Source organism: Grammomys surdaster, unplaced genomic scaffold (genome assembly GCF_004785775.1).
Source record: "Grammomys surdaster isolate TR1022 unplaced genomic scaffold, NIH_TR_1.0 194, whole genome shotgun sequence".
In the NCBI taxonomy this organism is placed as follows: Eukaryota; Metazoa; Chordata; class Mammalia; order Rodentia; family Muridae; genus Grammomys; species Grammomys surdaster.
This window is the reverse complement of record NW_021604639.1, coordinates 4,034,696-4,060,191: the sequence shown is the minus strand read 5'-3', so window position 1 is coordinate 4,060,191 and position 25,496 is coordinate 4,034,696. Positions and strand designations below refer to the sequence as shown.

General features: G+C 44.6%; 1 protein-coding gene across 1 annotated transcript in view; it reads right to left on the bottom strand.

Annotated features, from left to right (window-relative positions):
• Actn2 (actinin alpha 2) overlaps positions 1-25,496 on the bottom strand; it is a 69,463-nt gene that overhangs the window by 10,971 nt on the left and 32,996 nt on the right. Inside the window, exons 5-13 of the mRNA XM_028769847.1 lie at positions 24,340-24,427; positions 22,388-22,466; positions 18,941-19,022; positions 14,124-14,209; positions 11,783-11,875; positions 9,292-9,522; positions 8,355-8,502; positions 6,471-6,621; positions 979-1,087 (exon numbers count right to left, since the gene is read on the bottom strand). Of these exons, the coding sequence (XP_028625680.1) occupies positions 979-1,087; positions 6,471-6,621; positions 8,355-8,502; positions 9,292-9,522; positions 11,783-11,875; positions 14,124-14,209; positions 18,941-19,022; positions 22,388-22,466; positions 24,340-24,427 (1,067 nt within the window). The remainder of the gene's footprint in view (positions 1-978; positions 1,088-6,470; positions 6,622-8,354; positions 8,503-9,291; positions 9,523-11,782; positions 11,876-14,123; positions 14,210-18,940; positions 19,023-22,387; positions 22,467-24,339; positions 24,428-25,496) is intronic.

Below are 25,496 nucleotides of genomic sequence, written 5' to 3'. Positions count from 1 at the left end.
TTCTTTCTTTCTTTCTTTCTTTCTTTCTTTCTTTCTTTCTTTCTTTCAGAAAAGGTCTCAAGGAGAAAAGGCCTTGGCTATCCTGGAACTCACTATGTACACTAGGCTGCCTCAAACTAGATCCACATGCCTCTGCTTCCCATGTGCTAGGATTAAAAGAGTGTGCCATGATGTCTAGTTTTGCCTTGAACATTCTATACAGCAAAGGTTGAACGTCTGATCCTTCTACCTTTGAGTAATTTTGATTAGTCACTGATGACCACAGCACAGTTTTATGGGGTGCTACGAAGTGAACCTAGGCCTTGTATGTACCAAACAAGCACTTTACAAACCAAGACTTATTTCCTAGCATCTTTTTCCCTTTCATATCTGTTGCCATTTTCCAGGTACACACCTCAGGTTGGCCCTGATACCCCGAGTCAGCTATCGACACAGAAGAACTTTAGTGGCCCTAGAGAGATGGCTCAGTGGTTAAGAGTTCAGACTGTTCTTCCCAGAGGACCCGAGCTCGATTCCCAGCACACACTTGATGGTTCACAACTATCTGTAACTCCAGTTCCAGGAAATATGATGCCTTCTTTTATTCTGCAAAGGTGCCAGGCACAGGAATGGTACTCAGGCATACATGCAGGCAAAATGCTCACATATATAAATTAAAGATAATACATGAGTCTTTGAAATTTTTCAAAAGGACTTTTGGGAAATTTAACGTGATTGCTATTTAACAAACAGGGGCTCAGACGATGATCCCCCAAACGTTTTAAAATTGAAAAGTATGTTTTGCTGCTAACTTGTTACAGTGCAAAGCTGCCAGCCTCCCTTGGGCCTGTGGTTCCCACTTTCAACATTCGTCTATTTACTGGATAATGCTTGGTTGTCTCCACATGAGGTCACGGAGAAACATAATTAACACCACTAATTTAATTATGGAGCCTCTAGTAGGAGGTTTCAAGGGAAGAAGAGCGTCAAGGTTTTCACCTCCAAGGCCTCCCTCCTCTTCTGGGTGAGCGTCCCCAGTCGATCCCACTGGTCACAAATTTTCTGGCACCGGTCATTGACGTTCACAGCATCGTGATAGTCCAATTCACTGTGAAAAGCAAGAAATGAAGATTAATTCTCCCAGATGGTGTGAGGGAAATGGATACAAGCTGGAAATAAACAGGGAAGAGATGTGTGTGTGTGAGCATGTGTGTGTGTGTGTGTGTGTGTGTGTGTGTGTGTGTGTGTGTGTGTGTAGAGGATGATAGGTCCCTTGGAGCTAGGTGACAGGCAGTTGTGAGCTGCCTGATGTGGATACTGAGAACTGAACCTGTGTCCTCAGCAAGGTAGGTCATGAAGCACTCTTAGTTACTGAGTCATCTCCCTGGCATCTGTGTCGGCGTTTTGAACATGGGTTCTGGGTGGTTAAACTTATTTTCTCAACTGGCAGCCATCCCCCATTATCCAGTCCCTACCCCAATGCCTTTTTTTTTTAAAGACCCAATAGAAAACTGGAAGGGAGGCTAGTGAGATGGCTCAACCACTAAGGGAACCTGCCACCGAGTTTGACAGCATGAATTCAATCCCTAATATTGTCTTCTGACCTCCACAAATGTGCTACTATAATTAATACTTGATCCAGACAAGGGGATCCCTGGAGCGCAATAGGCAGCCAGCAGAGCTGAATCCTGCAAGCTCTTGCCCATCAGGAAATTCTATATCTCTTTAAAGAAAAAAAAAAAAGAGTGGAGGGTGACCTGCTGAAAACATTTGAGACCTGCCTCTGACCTCTGACCTTTGGCCTCCACATCATTTCAGGGATTCCTGACCCCTAACCACACATACACATACACAAAATACAAAGGTAATAGAAAACTGGTAGGGCATTTTAGGGTTTCCTGAATTGTCTCCACTGGAAATATCACTTGGAATAAATTATAAGAATTAATATAAATCCTGCTAGTCAACAGTTTTTAAAACAGCACTGTCTTCTTAATGCCTCTGGCTAGCTTTCTCTTCCTGTGTCCTCTGAGGCCTCCTGAGAGCATGACTTTTAAATGGAAACAACAAGGAAAGCCAACTATCTGACCCAGGTGGCTGGAACATTAAAGTGAGTCATAGGGAAGGAGGTGTCCACTTGCAGGCTTCTGTGTCCTTGGCTCCTCTAGAAGGGCATGCAGCTTGCTGCCTATTGAGTGACCAGTCTGGGAGGGGGCTGTGACATCACCCAGCACAGAAAGGCTTCTAAAACTGGGCAAGTGGAGCTCTTCCACTTAGGGACAATGACTCTGGACTGTTGGATGCCTCTAGTGTGGTGGAAAGAACAAAACAGAACAAAAAGCTTGAGTAAAACTTAACTCATCCCAGGGATGAGTCCTGCTTAAAAAGCAACCACCCTGCCAGGCTAAGAGGAGAGCAAGAACTGTGAAGATCAGAAGACATTTGCAGGAGGCTTCTTTGAAAACAGCCAGACATGAGAGAACTTTCCAGAAGTACCGTGCTCCTCTGAAAACCACTTCTCTGAGGCTTCAGTTTTATTTATCTATTAATTTATAAATGTGTGTGTGTGTGTGTGTGTGTGTACAGCAAGTGCACAGAGGTCAGAGGAGGACAACTTGTAAGTGTCAGTTCCTCCTTGTGACATGTGGGTCCTGGGGATTGAACTCAGGCTGTTAGGATGAGCATCAGGAACCTTTACCTTCTAGCTCAACGCTCCCCTGCTTTTTCTTTTTCTTTTCATATACTCACCCATGTTTATTTACTTTACTGTTTCTTTTGCTGAGCAGAGAAAATACATCTGACCATTATCTGAGTGTTCTTCTAGAACATTCTGATAGGGACAGAAACTCCCTGTCACCTCATTAGAGCTTGTTCAGTCCTTAAGAGCAATCACCAGCTATCTGCAAACACAGGCTTTTCATGTAACCAAAGTTGACTTAGATCTTACGTCAACTTTGAGTATAAACCAAAAACCAAACCCAGCAACTGCCCCTGAGCAGTTACTACGCTGAGATAAAATGGCAGGCCATAGATCTTTAACATGTAAACATTAAGGAGATATTCTGGATGCTTCCATCTGATATGTCCCTTGTGGCCTCATGGTTTGGATGCCTGGTCCCTGGCTAATTGCATGAATTTGAAGAAAGTGGAGCACTGTGGCATAAATAAGTCACTAAGGGTAGATCTCAGAGGGTCAGACTCAACTCTGGTTCTACTCTGGGTATGTTGGCTGTGGTGGTTTGAATATACTTGGCTCATGGAAAGTGGCGCTATTAGGGGTACGGCCTTGTTGGAATAGGTGGGTGGCCTTTTTGGAGGAAGTGTTCAAGCTCTGCCCAGTGAGGAACAGAGCCTCCTCCAGGCTGCTTGTGGGAGACAGTCCCCTTCTGCTACCTGCAAATCGAGATGTAGAACTCTTAGCTCCTCCAGCACCATGTCTGCCTGCACTCTGTCTTGCTTCCTGCCATGATGATAATGGACTAAAACTTTGAAACTGTAAGCCAGCCCAAATTAAATGTGTACCTTTATACGAGTTGCCTTGGTCATGGTGTCTCTTCAGAGCAATGAAACCCTAACTAAGACATTGCCTAGTATTATGTCAACTTGACATAATCTAGAGACAACTGAGAGGTGAGAACAACCTCAATTCAATCAATGGCTCCATAAGACTGGCCTGTGGGCAAGCCTGTAGGACATTTTCATTTTTTTTCTTTTTTTGTTTTGTTGTTGTTGTTTTTCTGAGACAGGGTAGAGTGTGTGTGCATGTGTGTGTGTCCCTGGCTATCCTGGAACTCACTCTGTAGATCAAGCTGGCCTCAAACTCACAGATACACCTGCTTCTTTTCTTGGTTAATAATTGATGTGGGAAGGCCCAGCCCATTGTAGGTGGTGATTCTAGGATACATAAAAAACTAACAAAACAAAACATAACACTGAGAGGTTAAAGAGATAGCTTAGCCGTTAAGAGCACTTGCCACGCTTACAAAGGGCTTAGGTTTGAATCCCAGCACCCATATGGTGGTTTACAACCATTCGTAACTCCAGTGTCCAGGGGATCCAGTGCTCTCTTCTATTCTTCATGGTTACCAAGCATGCAAGTAGTGCACATACATACATATATGCAAACAAAACACTCACACATAAAAGGAAAGATCACCCTAATAAAAAGAAAGAAATTTAAAAGGAAGAAAACAAACCGAGCAAGCCAGGAGGAGCAGAACAGTAGGCAGCGCTCCTCTGTGGAAATGAACTGTTTCCTTCCCAAGTTGTGTTCTTCACAGCAATAGAAACTCTAAGATACTAGCTCTCTCTGATTCCTGGTCTTCTCTGTCCTGACTGACTAAAACCCTTATGAAACCGTGATCAAAAATAAACTTTTTCCCTCAAGCTGTTTCTGTAAGGCATTCTGGCAACATAAATGAAAAAGTAACTAAGGAGTGGGGGAGATAGCACCCCAGGTAAAAAACACTAGCTATGTGAGTCTGACAACCCAAGTTCAATCCCCAGAGCCCACATAAAAAGCCAAAGGGCACACGCCTGTAATCCCAGAACATACAGCATGATGGGAGGCAGAGAAAGGAGGTAAACATAGAACCCTGGAGCACACATGCAGCTCAGGAACAGAACCCCCATTTGGGCAAGGAAGGAGGCAAAAACAGCTCTGGAGAACCACTCTCTAACCACACACACACACACACACACACACACACACACACACACACACACAGAGAGAGAGAGAGAGAGAGAGAGAGAGAGAGAGAGAGAGAGAGAGAGAGACAGAGACAGAGACAGAGAGACAGAGACAGAGACAGACAGAGAGAGACAGAGAGAGACAGAGAGAATACACATAAGATGTCCTCCCATTCCCAACTATGGTTGTTTAAAATTATTATTTAAAAGACTATCTCTGCACTAAGGACACAGAGGCAGGAGGACATCTGTGAGTTTGAAGCCAGCCTAGTCTACACAGAGTTCTAGGACAGCTAGGACTACACAGAGGTCTTCAAAATGACTGAATAAAGTGAGAACTCTCTGCTAAGCCACAATGGAAACACCAGGGCCACCCTCTTCGAGGGTTCCTCAGGTTCCCCCATTTTCCCTGATTTTTACACAACGGTTCCATGAACACCTGCACCTGGGGAGTTAGGGCTTGTTTGACTATTTTTATGTACCTCTGAGAACTGCCTAAAAACTCTGACTTATTTTTAGGATGAACAGGAAGGAAAAGAATGTTAGTAACAGTCAGATGAATACAACTTAAATCTCATGCATGGTTACATTACAACTCATCAGGTTGGAGCAAACAGCACCAAAGATGCCTGGAATGATAGTCATAATAATATAAAATTGCTTAAAGCTCATGGGCAACACTTAAGACTGTTCCAAATTACTCACGGGAGCCATTACTGTACACTAAGCAAATAAAGTCCTTTTAAAGCCCTCATCTTATGGGTGAGTGGCTGATAATTAGCAAAGAGCCAACATTCAAGAGGCATAAGACCACCAGGCTGAAAAAGATGAAGAATTTATGTGGGCCAGCCTGAGAAACGGTGTGTTATCAATTAAGGCGTTTGTGCTTCTTCCAAAGTGAGGAACCGGGGACTAAAGTATTGAAGGGCATTTTAATTACTTTGTTTTTATTGTTAAGTGATAGGCAATAAAACTTCTGTGGATGTGGAGCCAGAAAGATGGCTCAGCAGTTAAGCGCTCTGGTTACTCCTGCAGAAGATCTGGGTTCGTTTCTCAGAACCCAGAGTCTTACAACCCTCAGCAACCCCAGTTCCAGGAGATCTGAAACCCTCTTCCGCCCTCCACACACACTGTATACATCCACATCCCGGGAAACACAGGCAGAGGCAGAAAACATCTAAACAATGATTAGCCTCAGCAACAGGACATCTGTTCTCCCAGAACAAAACTCAAAAGAAGTGAGGCAGCTTGCTCCTTCCAGGCTGAGGCAGTGATGTTTCTTTGGCCTTTCTCTCTACAGGAGCCATGGGTCCTGCCTCCTGTTGCAGCCTGAGGGCTTGGCCTCCACAGTGGTATCTCATTCCCTTGGGAGCAGAATGGTTTATGTGGGGTCAGGTGTGAAGGATGAGAGAACCTGACTACCTTGGCATACATGTTTTTCATGTCTGAACCTGTTTTTACTTTTCTTTCTTTTTTTTTCTTTTTTTTTTTTTTTTTTTGGTTTGGTTTTTTGAGGCAGGGTTTCCCTGTGTAGCCCTGGCTGTCCTGGAACTCACTCTGTAGACCGGGCTAGCCTTGAACTCTCAAACTCAGAAATCCGCCTGCCTCTGCCTCCCAAGTGCTGGGATTAAAGGCGTGTGCCACCACCGCCCGGCTGTTTTTACTTTTTAAGACACCGAAATCATCATCCCCAGGGGCTCCAGCCTGACCCTTCGAACTCAGCAAAGAAGTGTCTGTTCTCTGGAGACCCTGCATAGTGCCCACAGCCCAACACGGTCTTCAGCCAGGGTACCAGCACACACTTGAGCTCCTGAGCAATGGCGGCAATCTGTTCCACACGGTCCTGATGTGCAGCCAGGTCACTCTCAAAGGCCTCATGCTTCCGAAGTAGGGCTCGAACTTCCGTCAGGGATGCAGACTCATAGTCCTTCTGCAGCAAGATCTGTTCTTTGCCTGCCAAGGGGACAGCAACTACTATTAGGCTGAGACAGCAGGACTAAATGTTCAAGGCCAGCCTGGGCAGCTCTGTGAGACTTTGTCTCAAGATGACAAGGAAAACAGAAGATCAAGTCTCAGTGGTAGAGGGCTTGCCTAAATTGTACAAAGACAAGCATTGCTTAAATAAATTAATCAATTAAATAAACATGAAATGTCAAAGTAACACAGAAGCTACCCCACACCAGACTGTGCTCAGAGAACACCGGGATTTCAAGGGAGGATCAGCCTATAAGCAACACCCAACCCCTCTAGATGCTCACAGAGGAGGTGCTCAGAAAGAAAAGTGGTGGGAGACACATGCATTTTATACAGTACATTCTGCATCATTCTGAGTCACAAGTGTCTACCTTCCCATGGTGACACCCAGTTCAGTTGGAAATTATTTCCACCCATGAGCCACATGGAATGGCTGCATAAAACTCTTGTGTTAGTTGGACATGGTGGTACACACCTGTAATCCCAGTTCCCAGGAGGCTGAGGCAAGAGCATAGTGAATTCAAGTTGAGTATCGGTGACATAACAGGACTCTGTCACAAAAACTTGCCTGTCGGCAGGTTTCTCTTGGACTCCGCTTCGTGTTTGCAGGCTATATTCTGGGGCAGAGTGTGACCTACGTTTTGCTTGTTCTGATTCTAAACATTAGACATTTCCCTCTTGGAACTTCCACTAATTCTTTTATACGTTTTTCTTATTTGTTTGTTTGGACAAGGCCATGCAGACTGGCCTTGAACTTAGTACTTAGCAAAGGATGACCTTGAACTTCAAGTCCTTGTGCCTCTACATCCCTGGTGCTGAGATTACAGGTATGTACTACCATGCCCAATGCACGCAGTACTGGGGATAGAAACCAGGATTTCATTGGTACATGTTAAGCCTGCACCCCACCAACTAAGCCACATTTCCAGTGCTCTCTAAAATTATTTCTTATAAGTCTAGATAGTGCTAGGACTGGGTATCCAGATCCACAGTTACTCTCGGGCTAGTGGCTTTAATTCTGTAAAGCTGGAAATGGAAAATAAATGTCCATATGTCAAAGAGTGACAACACTGAAGCTAGGATGTGTCAGATGGGAAACAGTTACAGTATATCCATTCTTTGTCATTTGTTTTTAAGATTCACTTTTAATGACATGTACAGGTATGTATGTGTCTGTGTGTCTGTGGGGGGGCGTGCATGAAAGTTCAGGTGCCTGTGGAAGCCAGAAAAGGGCACCAGATCCTCTGAAGCTGGACTTGGAAGGGCCATGAGCTACCTGATTTGGGTGCTACAAACACAACTCTGGTCCCCTGCAACAATGCCTGGTTGTTACTCTGGATCAAGACTATTCTATAGTCCTGTCTAGCTTCGAACGCAGTGAGTAGTCTAGGCTAAGCTGGAAATCTTGATGATCCTCCTGACTTAGCCTACTAAGTGCTGCAATTACAGGAATATACACCGCCAGCCCTAGCACAACTCAGATGATTTTGTTTTCACATTAATTTATTTATATGTATGGAGTGTGTGTGTGTGTGTGTGTTGTGGGGCATACGCATACCACATTTCATATATGAAGAACAGAGGACAATTTGCAGGAGTTGGTTCAAACTCAAGGTGTCAGGCTTGGCAGCAAGCATCTTTATCTACTGAGCCATCTCACTGGCACACACCCCAGATGCTGTAAAATCTGAACTGGATTCTCATGCCCTTACCGTAAGCCCATGTCTCGTGCGTGGAGGCCTTCTGCCTGAACTTCTCGGCCAAGTGCTCCAGGCGCTCCAGTCTTCGAATCTCATTCAATAGCCATTCCTCGTAGCCCTTCTCAGCCTGCTCCAACCTCTGCCAGGCACCAGCAATGTCCTGAGGAGTGAAGGACATGTGAGAGCACAGGTATGACATGTGGGCTTCCAGATTCCACTAAGCCTCCAGCATGTGCCTGGCAGTGGTTGTCCTCTGGTTTCACTTCCCCTCGCCTCTTCTGTATAACTAACCACCCCAGCAGCTGGCTTTCCAAATGTCCAAATCACCACAGTGGCCTTTTAATTGACACAGCTGTTCTCATCAACCTCTCAGACGTCTCCAGATGTAGACCAAGCTGGACAAGGTGGGAAGGGCAGCTGCTAACAGCAGGAAGGTGAGTACACAGGGAAGATTTAGCATTGTAAATTATAAAGCAATCTCAGCAAGGTCAAGACCACAAGTCTGCAAGGAGAGGAAGCAGCCTCTTTCAGAGCCTTTGCTGAAAACCTGTGTGGCACCATCTCATGACACGCCACACCAAGAACTGCACAACGGGAGGGCGGAGAGGATCAGTAATGAAGCCAGGTATGGGGGCACACGCTGATAATCCCAGTGGCTCAGGAGACTGAGACAGGAAGAATGCAAGTTTGAGTCCAGCCTGGGCAACTTAATGAATTCAGGGTCAGCCTGGAAACTCAGTAAGACCATTTCTCAAAAGAAAAAAAAAATGAAAAAGAGTAGGGAGGTAGCTAAATGGTTAAGCTTGTATGATACATACAAAGTCCTGGAGTGGTTATGGGGGCCATTCATGATTACATTCACTAACAGTCACACTCAGGAAGCAAAGGCCTCCTCAGCAGACCAAGGGGAATGGGGACAATAGGGTTATTGCAAACCACAGCCACTCACCGACACCATCTTGCCCTCGGAGGGCATGAAAGCTGGCCGGTTGCTGATCCGAAGCTTGGTCTGCAGCGTGTTGAAGTTGATCTCCAGCTGGCATTTCTCCTGCACCTTGGGGGGCTTGTGCTTACGACGATAATCCCGGAAGTCCTCCAGCTTCTTCTGCATGGCCTGCATGGTCTTCTCTGGTGTCCTGTTCTCCAGCCAGGGGATTGTGCGCCGAATCCATTCCAAGAGCTATTTCCAAACACGAAAGTGGGGCTGAAGATACTAGCAGACTGTTTCTAGTTCAAGAACAAAGGGTCCCCAGTAACTGGAACCAGTTCCCCCAAGGCTCCCAGATGACTGAGCATGGTTACGACTATACTGACTTAAAGTGGGGATTGCAGCTCTGTGCATGGTTCGATGAATGATGGCGCCCACCCAGGGCCACAGTGACCACCCCAATGAGACCACACACAGGTTTAACTCGAACTTCAGGTCAGCACACGGAGTCGTGTTTGACAAAAATGTGACATTTACAAGAAACGCAGCAACCAGACATTAGCAGACAAGTGCTGGATGGAGCCTCCAAATTCTAAGAGGGAAAATAAAATTAAAAAAAAAAAAAACCAAGAAGAATGAAGTTGATGCACTCAGCAAGGAATTGGGTCGAATGTCAAACGTTTCCCTGAAAAAAAAAATCAAAGCTGGGATCTAATGAGTCTATTCACTAGAGAATTGTACTACAAGCCTAGAGCGGACTATGGACCAGGGTAGGCTTTATCATCTAGTTTTTATGCACTAGCCACTTAATTTATTCTTCTAGTTTTTAATTTGTTTTGAAATTTTACTTTTTATTTTATGTATATGAACATTTTGCCTGAATGTATATCTGTGCACCACGTGCAATGCATGAAGTGCCTTCAGAGAACAGAAGAGGGTGTCAGGTCCTCGTGGAACCGGAGTTACAGACAATTGTTAACCACCATGTGGGTGCTAGGTCTCAAACCCAGCTCCTGTGGGAAAGCAGCCCGACTCATAACTGCCATCTCTCAGCCATCTCTCCAGCTCCCCTTTTATTTACTCTTATGTCTACTGATGCCTTGGGAAGCTGGGATGAAAACGAGTTTCAATGATGATGCCTCCGTAGTCAGCACTGAACGTGAGTATCCCTCTGAAACTCCTGTGTCTCAACATTTGCTCCCCAGCAGGTGGCGCTGTTTGGGGCCATGATTATAGCCTGGCCCTGCTTCCTGTTCTCTCTCTCTCTGCTTCATGAAGGTGGATACAAAGTGACCAACTTGCCTCAGGATCCTGTTGCCCTGCCTCTTTTGCCATAATGTACCATATCCACTTGGGACTGAGAGTTAGAATAACCATGTCTCCCCCATGTTGTTTTTGTAAGGTTGTTTTATCACAGCAATGAAGGCTAAACTATGTTTATAAGTAAAAAAAAAAAAAAAATCCTGACGATTAGCCATCTTTCTGTGCTGAATAGACTTCCCTCTTGAAGTCTAAGACTCCTTAATGCCAACAAATGAGATTTTTTGCACAGCAATAGTAACAATTACAAAATAAAAGAGTGGTAGGGAGTTGAACAACTAAACTTCTCCATATCAGCAACATGAAGGTATACATTTAATTTACTTTGATTGAATTACCATCAAGTACATATTTGGGATGATTTACCTCACCCATGCTGGTTATGTTCATAGCACAGAGCAAATATTGGTTAAATCAAGTTAACACAAAAATTATTATTTATTTTTGTAAGCTTTTAAAATTTCTAAAATGTAGCTTAAGTTATCTGGTCTTGACTACGGATCTGTACTTGAGTTCCATCTCAGAGGACACAGCTCTTGGGCCCCTCAGCCTGGGCTTGTGTTATAAAAATAGGGTTAGTGACAAGGATTCTGTGGTACCCTCTGGGCTATGATAAGGACAAAGAAAAATGAACTGTAAATGCACTGATCAAATCAAGAGTCTGGATGAAGAGCTAAAAAACTCATCCCCAAGGCTCAAAGGGTTTGGAAGGTGAGCTGTCATCCCAGATCCCAGTCTGGGCCTGTGCGTGTGCCCGTGCGCAATACACTTCACACCTCCTCCTCTCAAAAGGCTATGCAAATTCCTTTCACATGAGGTCACAGTGCTGAACAGGGCCCTTGACACAAAGAGCACCCTACACAATGTTAGTAGCCCACAATCTACAAGTTACAGGATTCTGACCTTGCAGGGGTAGAGCTAAGACTAGATCCCCTTCCTACCACATTGACACATGCAGCTTTGGAGCCTTTGCCAAAGGCCGTGATGGGGGTAGGGGCGAGGGTAGGGGGACAGTGGCACCAGGCATGGAGCATGTTGCTTCAGGATAAGCAGCCTCTGAGACCAGATGTGTTTTCTGCTCTCACTTTCTCTGAGATGAAAAGTGTAAAGATAAACATGGACCATCTGTTTGCAGGCTCTGCCTCACCCCTGGCTGCAGGTGGATGGACGGAGCTGCCCCCATTTCCTTTACCTCACTTGCTAGCCTCTCATATTCTTCCATCAGCCTCTCATTCTCTTGATTCACAGCAAGAACCTTACATATTCTGTTAGCTGCTGTCTCGGCCTGCAAAACACAATAGGTAAACAGGATGGCTGGGTGATGAGGGTATGCATGCAAACACACGTAAAGCCAGACGTGGCGGGGCAGGGTGGGATGGAGGAGATGTTGAAGATGGTGCAGTCTGGGTCAGGGTGGGGAGGAGAGAGGGGATGAATCAGTCCACACCTTTTTTAGTTTTCACACAGACTTACACGGCAGGCTGAATATACTGTAGGGAATAATGGGGAGATATCATTAGTCTAAAGTACAAGCTTTATAAAACATCGTGCAAGTTAGTAACAGAAATATGTGGGTCGAGGAAACCAAGATCTCAGGCCCCTGACTGTCCAGCTAAAGGCTCCTGAATAGACCCTACAGCTATGGGGCGGAATGACCCTGGCCTTCAGAAATCAAAGCTGAAAGAGGTTGGGTCCTGAATGTATCCGCGTTATTGACCTTGAATCCATGGAAGAACTTTCTAGATGGGATGCTAGAGACTAGCTTGCCTTAAGATGTCGTTTCATTGTTTAATCCACATGAGGAATCACTGAAGCAATAGATTATCCTCTGTCATTATCTTGAAGGGAACTTGGGTCATGTGCCTCTTAACACGTTCCTACGATGGACCAAGAAGAAGTATGTGCCTGTTCTAAAACAGAGGTGTCCAACTCATGACCCAGGTGCCACATGTAATCAGGATAGTAATGAATATATCCCAACACCAAGCAGTAAATTATTTGAATTCTTTGGGTTTTTTGGAGGGAGGTGTTTATTTTGTTTTATTGGCTTCTTGTTTGTTTGTTTGGTTGTTTGTTTGTTTTTTTTGTTTGTTTGTTTTATTTAAACAGGGTTTCTCTGTGTAGCTTTGGCTGTCCTGGAACTTGCTCTATAGATCAGGCTGGCCTTGAACTCACAGAGATTCACCTGTTTCTGCATCCCAAGTACTGGGATTAAAGGTGTGCACCAGTTCCACCAGACAAATTCTTTGTTTTCAGACAGAGTCTCACTATGTCCTGGCTAGCCTGGAGCTCAATATGTAGACCAGGCTGGCCTCAAATTTATAGAAATCTGCCTGTCTCTGTCTCCCAAGATATGAGATTAAAGGAGTGCACTTCCATTCCTGGCTTTATTTGTTGTTTTTACATTTTAGTGTGTGTGTGTGTGTGTGTACAGACTGGGCACGAGTGCAGATATATGTGTATAAAGACACACATGTGGACATCAGGACAATCTGTAATGTCTTCTCTTTTTCTACCATGTGGATCCTGGGGACTGAACTCAGGATGTCAGGTTTAGCAGCAAGTGCCTTTATTGTCTAAGCCATCCCACTAATCCTACGTAAATGTGTGTGTGTGTGTGTGTGTGTGTGTATGTGTGTGTGTGTGTGTGTGTGACTTGATTACACAGTTGTGTATGAACTTTGTAGGTGACAATATCATGTTGCAATGTCAGGCCAAGTAAATACAAGCATGCTTTTCCAACCTTTGGCCACAGATTGAACACCCCTGTGCAGCCCAGGACAATCCAAAACATGGCCCAGGGAAGCTACTGGACACTTTCCCCAAAGTCTGGCCTCTAAAGCCATAATTCTCCCGACCATGATGATCTGGATTACCATCATCTCTCAGTGCTGGCCTTTACAAAGATGGCAAAAGTGGGGCACGTTTTGTCCATCAGTCCATAAGGGTTCCCCATGTACAGGGGTGAGCAGCAGAGCCAGATCGATCTGCAGGAGGTGGATGACTGTTCTCTCATAATTTGCCTCAGACTATTCTGAGGCAGGTGAATGCTTCTGAGGTTGTAATCCTTTTGTTCCATTGACTAAAAATACAGTTAGTCTGTTATGATGGAGCAAACCACTGAACAAAGGTCGTTTCCAGGCAACTGAGATCAACAAACATGGCGGAGGCATTTGCGTCTCCTAGTCTCCTTCCCTTCGCCACTCAATGCATGCAGCACACTCTTCAAGGCGCTCTGCTCCACAGAATGTACAAATGTTTCTAGAAGTTTTCTAATAAAATGGAAGAAATATTTTGGGAGTGGGGGGAAATAGGGAAAACACTTTGGTTATTGTCTAAACTTTTTTTTTTTTTTGGTTTTGGTTTGGGTTGGTTTTATAAAAAATGACTTGCAGTTGGGAATTTGCTGTGTTAGGTCGTTATGAAACACTGATATTCCAAGATCAGATGTGAAGCACACAGACGCACACCCAGAAACACGCACGCGCACACAGAAGAGCAGCGCGGTCCGCTGCGTACACAGGGAGGAGTACCTGCTCCGCTCCCGCGAAAGCATGGTAGAAGCAGGAAACGTAAGTCATGATGGCTCTTTCATCGGGTTTGGGAGTGTTGACAATGTCTGAGGGGGGAAAAATAACACGGGACACGGACACACACAGGCGAAGAGGAGAAACCACGGTGAACGGAGGGAGGAACTAATCAGCTTATACCGACCACTTTGCTTCACGTTTCATGGACCCACGACCCTGAACCTCAGGGCAGCTGGACAGCACTGACATGATCCCAGAATAGTTATTTTAGGATTACGTTTTTACCCATTTATTCAGTATGTGAATGAAATGTGTGTGTGTGTGTGTTTGAGCACACACATATATGTGCCAAACACACACACATATTCTATGGAACGCATGTAGGTTAAAGGATAATTCCTCAGAGTCAGTTCTCTCCTTCCACCAGGTGGAGTCAAGGGATCAAACTCAGGTCATCGGGCTTGTTTGTAGGCCTGAGACTTTATCCCGTGCTCAGCCATCTTGCCAGTCCTAGGAATAGGATATTTGAATGGTCCAAATGAGGGCCTGTACCCTGCCTCCTTCAATGGGTTTTAAAAAGTGTATATAGCATGTTAATATGGATATTCATATAGCACGTGTCCTGATCATCATCCCATTTTTGTTAGTCTCGTTTGTGACTCTCACAATTTTGTCTCTAAGGAAGATAGTTTCCTTGGAAAGATGCTAGAGACACAGAGGGGCTTGTCCTCCTACTTCGCAGTCCCGCCCTCACATGCCTGGAAGCTCTCTGCTCTGGAAACCACCCAGGGAGAGTGGTAAAACTCACTGTGTGGGGTAAGGGTCCTTAATACCTTAGAAACATACTTACCTTCCCACCAAGAGTAACAAAACAGCTAAAGAAAGGGGTTGTGTATATGATTGTGCTTGTTGCTGCCACTGTATTAGCTGCTGCAAGACCAATCAGAAAAGGACCCTGGCAACCACAAATGCTTTCCTCCTATGATACTAGGTTTTTTTAAGTGCTTTTTTTTTTGACCCATCCAAGAACTTGGTTGGGTCAGTGAACAAGGGGGCCAAAATGATATTCTGTCATTCATATCGGAGAATGTGGAATCCTGTAAGCTTACTGAACCTTTAGAAAAGAACAGGAACACCATGTGAGCAGAAAGTTTCAAAGAAAACTTAGGACTGCCTTCTCAGAACCAGTCTCTCTATTGAGGAGGCAGTGCAGGAAGGGAGGCATGAATGATAGTAAACAGACATAGAAGGTGAAGGGTGATCGTGAGCAGAGACTTCTGTTCCACATCCTCCCCTCTGTGCACCAGAAAAAGCAAGATAGTAACAAGACATGTGAGTTACTGCAGCTCTTTCATCTGGGATAGTCTGCCCATGTGTACTAAATCTGTGTGGAGAAATGCAGGCTAAGTGCTTGGGTGCTCCAGCATTGAGCTGGCTTCTGATATCCTGATAACCACTTCCTCTGAGAGCTCTTGAAGGGAGCCTGCTCCACCATGCACTGTTGTTTGAGTCTGGCTCAAATCAAAGTCATACTTGCAAAGTCTCTGTCCTGAGTGCTTGTGAGAACAAGGAAAGGGAAGGAGAAGGGGAAGAGGAAGGAGAAGAAGGGGAAGGGAAAGGGGAAGGTGAAGGAAAAAGGAAAGGAAAAAGAAAAGGAAAAAGGAAAGGAAGGAAGGAAAAAGGAAAGAAAAGGAAAGGGAAAGGAAAGGGGAAAGGAAAAAGGAAAATATGAAAGGAAAGGAAAGAAAAAAGGAAAGGAAAGCAGAAAGGAAAGGAATGGGGAAAGGAAAAAGGAAAGGAGAGGAAAAGGGAAAGGAAAAAGGAAAGGAAAAAAGAAAAGAAAGGAAAAGGAAAGGAAAGAGGAAAGGAAAAGGGAAAAGAAAGGAAAAGGAAAAGGGAAAGGAAAAAGGAAAGGAAAGGAAAGGAAAGGAAAGGAAAGGAAAGGAAAGGAAAGGAAAGGAAAGGAAAGGAAAGGAAAGGATAGGATAGGATTGCCGAGAGGAGGGAGTGGCTGGTGAGGAGAAGTCTAAATTACAAGACAAGCACACGAGGCTCCTGGACTCCTAGCACATTCACTGTAGGGCTGAGGTCAACAAGATCACTCTACAAGTCTACAAGAAGCCCACAGACCTAAACTCAGAGCTCACCTCCAAACAGGTTCAAGGTGGATACAGTTTCCACCACCTGTTGAAAGTAGGGAAGACAGGAAGGGAAGAATGTTTCCAGTTTCCATTGCAAGGGAATGGCTAAGGAGGTCAGTTAGCCTCAGGAGAGCTCACACCTGGATTCAGAAACCAACACAAATATCATAGTACGAGGGGAACAATAGCAGATGGGACGAAAGGATTTACCAAGAGTTATCATTAAGCGGACAGCAGGCTGAGTGGGTCTGTCAGGACAGTGAATGGGCAGAAGGAACTCTATGGAAAAGCTCCCTTGAGCAGACACAAAAACACCTACGGTAGTGGTGACGGTGACGCAGTGGTTATGTCCCACCATGCCCTGGACCCAAGACCATCACAATCTCAACAGTTATAAGATCCCTACACAAGACTCTTCTACAACCATGGCTAATACGGTGTATAAGCATTCTGGCTCACTAAAAGGGAAGAGGAAGAAAGGGAATAGTCAGGCAGAGTGCCACCTGCCTGTGACTCCAGTGCTTGGGAGGTTGAGGTAGGGGTTGCCCCTGGTTCTGGGCCAGCCTAGATTATACAGTAGATTCAAGGTCAGTTTGGAAAGTATAGAAAAGACCTTGATCAGAGAACTGTAAGGAAGAGTGAGGGAGAGCCAGGGAGGGGAGGAGAGAACAGGACAGGAGGGGAAGGAGAAGGGGGTGGGGAGGAGAGGAGAAAATGGCAGTGCTAAAGCATGCCTTCAGCCAGAAAGGTGAAGGGTAACTGCATACCCAGCCCAGGACCCAGGACTCAGAGACTAAGGAAAAACCTAAGAACGGTGGAGAACGTGAGCAGAGCCAGGGCAGCGGTGGTGTGATCCTGCAGACAGCCAGGAATACAGTTGAAAGCGACTCTGGCCTTCCACCTTGGCCAGGCATCTGAGAAGCATTAATGAACAGAGATATGAGTCTATTAATCCACGCTGGATATTAATTCAAGAGTTCTGTGCAGTTAATTACCACATGGTAAGGTCCATGGAGATTCTACAGGAATCCATGCTTAGTTTGGAGAGGACAGCTGGAAAGGGGGCATTTCTGTGCTCCTTTCTGGCTTTCTCCCTCGAGAGAGCTTGAGAGAATGCACAAAGAGGGTTTCCACTGGTGTTGATGTGATAGCACTACCTGGGGTTTGGATTGGTAAATGGCCAGTATTGCTAACTGAAACTTCGCTGCTGTGGGCAGGATAGCTAATATGCTCATTTCCTAAAGCTGTGACTGGACCTTATGCAGAAGGATCTTCCCAGAAGGGAACAAATGAAGGTGAGATCACCCTGAAGTAAGCAGGTCTCTTAGCCCAGCAGGACACAATGAGAGACTCCAAGAGGAGGCCCTGTGAAGACAGAGGCTGATCTGGATCCATGCTGCCACAGAGTGAGGAATGAAAAAAAAAAAAAAAAACAGGGAAGGATCTTCTCCCAGCAGTCTTTGGCTGGATGAACACACTGAGGCCATTGTTTAGCCCCCAGGGAAGTGACTGACAACTAACTAGAATTCCCATTAGAGAACGATGATACTAACAGCAACAAAGTAAAAAGCAAAGACAAATCCAAGAGGGTAGAAATATATACAACTCATGACTCTCCCCACCAGGGAGAATCTTCCTTACAGTAAGTGTTCAGTAAATATCTGCTGAGGGTAACTGCTCACAGGTAAATAAACTCTCCAAATGCCTGTATTTTAAACAGTGGGCCACAGTACGTACAACCACCTGAATTCACCACTCCAAAGGGGCACAAAAGTATTGAAACAAGTCCCCAGAAGGAGAACTGGTGATGAGCAAACTATATAAACGTCCTCTCAGGTCCGTCAACAGAACATTGATGGCCAAATGTTCTATGTTTTAAATTTAATTCTACAGCTTTTAGCTGGAAAGACTTTTCTCTTAAGTGGTAATTTCACAAAGAGGTTTATTTGCTAAGCTTACTTCTACACAGAGAAGAAAAAAGCATGATGCTACCAAAAACAAAACACAGAAAGTCTGTTTTAGAAAACAGTAACCCAAAAAAGCCTGGTGATACAGACATGCACTCTCCACTACTGGAGAGACTGAGACAGTAAGATCAAAAGTTCAAAATCTGGCTAGACTACGGAGTGAGTTCAAGGACAGCCTGGTTAACCAAATGAGACTTGAGACCCTGACACAAAAATAGAAAGTAATAGAGGGCTGGGGATACAGACTAATGGAAGAGTGCTTGAATAGATGTGCAAGGCCCTGACTTCAATCTCCAATGCTATGGTACCATCTATGTGATGTGTAAAAATATGTATGTATGCACATATTTATATACATTGGATATTTATACATATTTGTGTGTATATGTACATGTGTGTACACACACACAATCACACACTGCTATCTAGATCTCAATCTATGTACCAAAGCACTCTGCTTCTTAGCTAAGGCTGAGATTTTTGTCAAATCCTCTTTCTACAGTTCTGTTGGTCCAGTCTTTAGAAAGATCATTATGAGCAAGATAGACACAAACCTCCAATACTCATGTGTTGAAGGGCAGAGCCTCGTCAGAATCCTAAGTACTTCAGATGTAACATGCCTATCGTTTTACAGCATCCCCATCCACCGCCACAGCTTTTACAGTCCACAGGGGTTTTTTCTGTAACTCGGTAAGCATGCGTTTCACCTCACCTTCAGCATCCAACATTTTAGGGATATCCAAGTGCTTCTCTGCTATTTCCATGGCCAGGTTAATGTTTCCTATGGGATCATCCTGTGTGGAAAACAACACAGCCAGTTTTTCATAATTTCAAAGCAAAAAGAAGACACACACCTCGCTTCAGGAAGGATGCGTTCCCATTCTCACACACAGGACTAGAACCATAAGATGCTCCTTTTTATGAAACATGGAGAGAAACATCAGACTTCACAGAGACACAGGACCCATGCAGCTGCCACTCACATGATGTAAGCAAAAGGTTTAAGAAGGCAAATTCTGGATTAGGAGGTGAGTAGATGGACATTTTGTCATTGGTAAGAAAGGACACCCTGATACATATTAGGGTTAGTTTTCACTCTGTGGGGGAAAAAAAAACTTCAGCCATTCTAAATCGTGAAAGCCATTTTCCAGATGTGGAAGGTGATACCGGAGATGTTTACTCTGATTATATTGGAGTATTTGTTTGTTTGACACATCTCAAAAGCCCTACTTTGAACCAATCATCCTGCTTCTACTTCCCAAGTGCCTGGATTGTAGATGTGTACTACCACACCCAGCTTAGGATGTTGGTTCAGAATATAAGCAAGCTAGGAGTGGGAGGATAAACGGTAGGTGATAGTTGGTGAAACGCTTAGCTCGCTAGAGAAGTTACAAGGTGGTTATAAAGAACAGAAATGACGCTACTATTAGGCTATAGGTGAGAAAATGACAGTATTAAAATCTCAAATGAGTTCACAGTAGTCATCTTTTATAGGAAATTATGTTGAGATCGGCTAAACACGCATGACAAGATTAGCTAGACATGTGTAACTGAAATACTGAAACCCTAAAGGCAACATAAACTGTTCTAATCTATTAAAGTGATGAATTATGATGACTCTGAAATGGATGGAGGTAGAGGTGAAAATGAAGAATGTTGCTAGTTCAGGGACAACTTTAGTGCTGTGTCCTTCCACCACGGGTCTAGGGATTGAACTTGCGTTGGCAGGCTTGGCCACAGGCACCTGTACCTGCTACTCCATCTCATCTGTCCCGTTTGAGCATCTAAGAAAACTGCATTGCCCTCCAGTATGTACAGTCTCCCTACTACAAGGGGATAACTGAAAGCCTGGGTCTTCAAAAAAACATTCCAGAAGTGCCCAAGGAGAACCCAGTGTCATTTCCTTTACCTCATAGAACATAGGATCATATCAGGCCAAAAAAAAACAAAAACAAAAACAAAACAAAAAAAGCAAAAAACAAAACCAAGTCTTTTAACTAAATATTGCTTTAATAAGGCACAGAGCCATTTGCTTAATCTCACTAATCAAATCTTACTTGCCTGATTTATGTGCTGTACTTATGAAGATTACTAGTTGGGTGAAAAATTTTTTTTCAAAAAATATGTAAGAAAGCTTCTGGTGTCTAAAATGGGGTGGTAATTCTGAGACTTTGTGACAACTGTTGGTTTAGATTGCCATTTAAAGAGATGAAATGTAGCAATTCAGTACTTCCTAGTACAGGTAGGAAGTCATATAACCCTGAGCATGTCCTGGCTCTCCCACTTTCTAGGTCTATAAAACTAGAATAATAAGAACAGAAGCCAGGTATGATGATTCGTGCCTATAATCCCAGGATCAAGAGCTTGAGGCATGAGAATTGCCATGAGTTTAAGGCTAGCCTGGGCTACAAAGCCAGACCTTGTGTCAAACAAACTAACAAAATCTAAAGCATTGACTTTAGTGTGAAGCTTATGAATATGTATGCATTATTCTACACACACGCTTACATATACTGAGAATATATGCATACACATTTATTTATAATAGATTCTGATCTAGGAGAATATTAAATACTAGTTGTCATTATATTACCAACTTTCTACCCACTATAGATGACTAATTTTGTAAGTCTTTTCACTTTCAAAATAAAAACTGATCACTCTAAATTGATAGCAAAACAATCTATTTAGAACAAGTTCTTCATTTTACAAAGTCAAAAAATATTCATGGGGAAAATATACATATGCTTTAAATATTTCAAGGTAACTCAGAGGACAGGAAAATATGTGCAATGACGAGCCTGAAATGCTCTACTTTCTACTATGGTACCTCCTTCCTCATCTTTGGGGAAACAAACCAACCTTCACATGCTCTGAATTGATGAAGACGGACTGGGGTGGGAGTGGGGATAGGGTGGGCAAGTGATGGCTAACAAGACTGAGGGAGGTCAGAGGGTCCTTGTCCCACAACCGTACATGCCACACAAGAGGGCAGCATGCAACAGAGCCAACTTCCAAATCAAAGACACAGCACACGTGAATGGCCAGCTCAGCGAACCAGCACCCAGGAGGAAAACTGTGGCCTAAGGCAAGCATGTCAGAGTTCGCCGTACTCTCAGTCCCAAGTCTTCCTGGCTCATTATTCTGAAGTATGGCAAGTTCAGAGGACAGCCTGATGTCTCTTTGTCCTACAACCTACATTTTAAAACAACCTTCTTGTTTTTCTTATGAGACAGAGTCTTGCTGGATAGTCCAGGCTGCCTCAAATTCACTACTCTCCTGACTTACCCTCCCAAACACCAGGCATCACACCTGGCTCTCAAACTACTTTTCTTCACTCTCTCTTCTCCCTCCCCCTCAAAGATTTGTTTATTTAATGTATGTGAATACACTGTCTCTGTCTTTAGACACAGCAGAAGAGGGCATCAGATCTCATTACAGATGGTTGTAAGCTACCATGTTGCTGGGAATCGAACTCATGACCTCTGGAAGAGCAGTCAGCTCTTAACTGCTGAGTCACCTCTCCGGCCCTAAAACTACTTTTAAAAATGGGATTTGGAGAGGAGCACTCCTGCAATCATGATACTTAAGACGTTGAGGAAGGATGATCAGGAGTTCAAAGCCAGCCTCAGCTACAAGAGACCCTGTTGCCACACCACTCCACCTAACCCCAACCTCATCCCAAGACCTACTGCATTGAATTGTTTTCTAAGATTAACCACCCCTACCAAAAAAATAATCTCCAAAGTTTCTTTTGTAAGATAAATAAGTAGTTCCTGCCATCAGACATACTTGTGATGAGCCTTTGTGTGAGAAAAGAGTTAATTCTCAACAGATGAGAATCTTCCAGAGAGGTGAAGAGAATTTAAGGCGTAGCAATATGGCTCAGCAATAAACTCTTCATTAGCATATACAATCTCCTGATGCCACATTAAAGGGGAGGCCACGTTAAAGGGGAGGAGGCAACTGAACCTTTCTTATTCCCCCAAGTTCTAAACACTGTCCATCTTTGTAATCCAAGCATGTTAAGACTGTTAACATATGTGAAGCCTCCTGGGCAGCCCACATCCGTGCCAGGCAGTGCTGATGGGCTCATTCTCAGGGTGACATGCTGAGCGTGATGGGGGAGCACACTGAAAGCCACCCCCAAACGAATGACCTTGTTAAGCTTTGAGTAGTCAATGAGGTCGGGCCGGTGTCTGTGGATGAGGGCACAGAGTCCAAGGCCATCTTTCCAGCTTCACAACACAGAGGAGAAAAATATGGGTTAATGAAGAGATCTCAGGGTCCCCTACATGAGACACAATCTGTTCCCATCTGATGTCATGCACCAAAGGGACCTTGTCCCTCCCCAGTGAGTAACACCAATGGCCCTGGGACGGTCCAGCCTTGCACTTTCCCATACGCAGTTCCATTCCCTGCCCCCTTTCTTTCCGTTTTGAGCAGGTGGCGCAGCCTTTTTGCCAGGGACCCTAACCCTGTTCACTGTGTGCTGGCATAGACAGCAATGGGAAAGAAGACAAGTCTACCATCATTCCTACCCTTCTAATCGTGGGTTTTCCTACACACTCTTTACCAAGTCTCCAATCTGGTCCTTACCTAATCCTGCCCAGTAACCCTTTCCCCCAAGGATACTGACCCCAGATGTATCTGGGAGATGTTCCCTCTGAGAGTTCTTAGAGTACTTATAGCCACCACGAGTTCCCAGCTACTCCTCAGGGAAATTGCTTTAATTAATTGATTGATTGATTTATTATTTTGGGACAGGGTCCTTCAGCATGGCTCAGGCTGGCCTCTCAACCCTCCAGCCTCAGACTCCTAAATGCTGGGACTGCAGATTGGGGGCACTATTCTGAGTTTACTTTTATTTTTCAGAAGGCCAAGGTCACTGGGCAGACTTGCATATCAGCTGGGGCACAGACAACACTACTACTGAGCCCTTGGATGCTCGGCTCTGAAGTGCGCTGCTGACAGCAGGGCCAATGAGTGGGGGATGGGAGGTGTCCCCCCAAAAGTTAGAAATGGAAGATGACCCTGAGGGAAACATCACTCAGAAAGGTGTGGGCTCACCTAGAGGAGAGAAGCCAGGGTTGGCAAACATGGGAACTTGCCTTTCACACTGCCTGGCCGCCTCAGCCCTCCCTGGCTTCTTTGGGATAGGGAATGCTTCCTTTCTCCTTTGCTTGCAAGGCCTAGCTTGGAGCTATCATCCTGGAGATATGCTAACATATTTTTAAATATAATTTTTAAAATATTTCTTTGAGAGTTTCATATAAGCATATAGTACCTTTTAATCATACTCCCAATTGTCTCCCCTCCCTTTTCTCTTCTTCCTTCTCATCCTCCCCCCTCCCCCCACCCAATAGTCAAGCCCAATTTGTGTTATCCATATACTCATGGATGTAGGGCCATCTGGTGGAGCATGGTTGACATACCAAGGGTCATACCCTTAAAAAAATGGACTCTCCCTCTCCAACAGCCATTAACCTAACAATGAACTAGCCAGAAGTACCTCCTGATCTGTGGCTGTGCTGTGACTTTGTCCTTCCTTCCTATCACTATCCAGACCCACAGGAACTCATCATCCAAAGGATGAAACGTGACCAAGCGTCTGCTCACATACGACAATGCTAGCAAACCCCTAGGAGCTAAGCTTGCAGTTAGAGCCACACTCTGCTCTCACACCAAACCTGCCATTTTTAAAATGTGACTTTCCTATTTGTCTTCAATTTTAGCAATTAAAGTTGATGGCCTAAGAAGGAAGAGGCCAGGGTGTTGGAGTGTCCAGAGTAGTTGTAGAGTCTGCTGGGGTCCCACCATCCCAGATAAGAGGCTACCATTCCTGTCATCTTCTCCTAGTGTGGAGTCAAAGGAGCCACCGACTAGGAAGGGTCCTGCCCCAATACAGTCTCTACTTACAAACAGGACTGCAGGGTTGCAAACCCTAACGAACTGTCTCCTATGGCAGACCCTAAGCACCTGGAAAATACAGCTTCACTTCTCCTGTGTAAACCAGGCGCTGGACAGGAGAGATACTGGTATAAGCCACATGATTCTCCTGGCCTTCATGGGCTCTGGGGACAGGCAGGGCCTGAGGGTCCTAGCACTTACCTGGTGTGGAAGTTCTGGATGTTCACATTTCTGTATGGAGCTGTCTTCCTCTGACACCATAGCAACAGGCCTTCTTTGGCAGATGTTTCTATAATGACAGCAAGAAAAGGTGTGTGTGTATGTGTGTGTATGTGTGTGTGTGTTGAGATTTGCTTTTAAAAAGGCTACTTTATTTTGGATGTATGAAAAGTCACTAAGGGGAAACACAGACAATGTCATTCTCAAATTTACACCTGAAAAAATTAAATTCTAAGTTCCCTTATCACTAATTACAAGATTAGGAATTAGGGCTCTGGAATGTAGCTCAGGAGTAGACCGCCTACCTGGTGAGTGTTCCTATGGCCCTCAGCTCAGTATCTAGCCACTGAAAACCAAGTAACAGCAAAAATGTAAACAAAACAAAAAACAACCAGCTGGGGGAAAACCTAAGGCTTAGTTCACCTTGCGTGCTGACTGAAGGATGGTTTGGTGGATTTCCTATAATCCCCTACTGAGCAGAGGGAGGGCAAGATCAGCCCTAGGCCAACCGTAACTCTAAACAAAGCATTCACGTGTACCAGTGCGGTGTGCCCGTTCCCGCTCTCCTTCCCCGTCTCAGCCCCTCATTATCACGGCTCTTCATTTTTCCTCTTTTAATAAAATGTATCACAGTGCCTTTTAGCCTAACAACTGTTTGATCACTGAAATGAAATCTTTTTCTTGAATATTTCTTTAAATTTTTTAAAAATTAAGTTGGGTGTGAGTGTTGTGTGTGAGTGTGTGTGTCTGTGAGTGTGTGTGTGTGTGTGTGTGTGTCAGGCTAGAACTGCCCGATAAGTCATCTCAGCAGCACCTCTTGTAAATAAATCTGAATTTAGTGCTGTTGACAAAAGTCAAACTCAACATCCTGAGAATTAGAATGGTGCCTATTTATCTATCAAATCACATCGTGCAGAATAGGTTTAAGGGCAAGATGGGCTGCGAATTAGTCAGCCTCCCTTAACTTGGTCACCAACAGCTAACCTATGCTGAGTGGTAAGACCTGAGTATGGAGAAGTGGGGTGTTTCTTATCATCTGCCCAGGATGTTAATCTTCCTAGTGGTTTTAGCCAGCACTCATTAAAACCCGCACACTGGGGCTGGAGAGAGGAGAAGGCTCAGTAGTCAATCATTAAGAC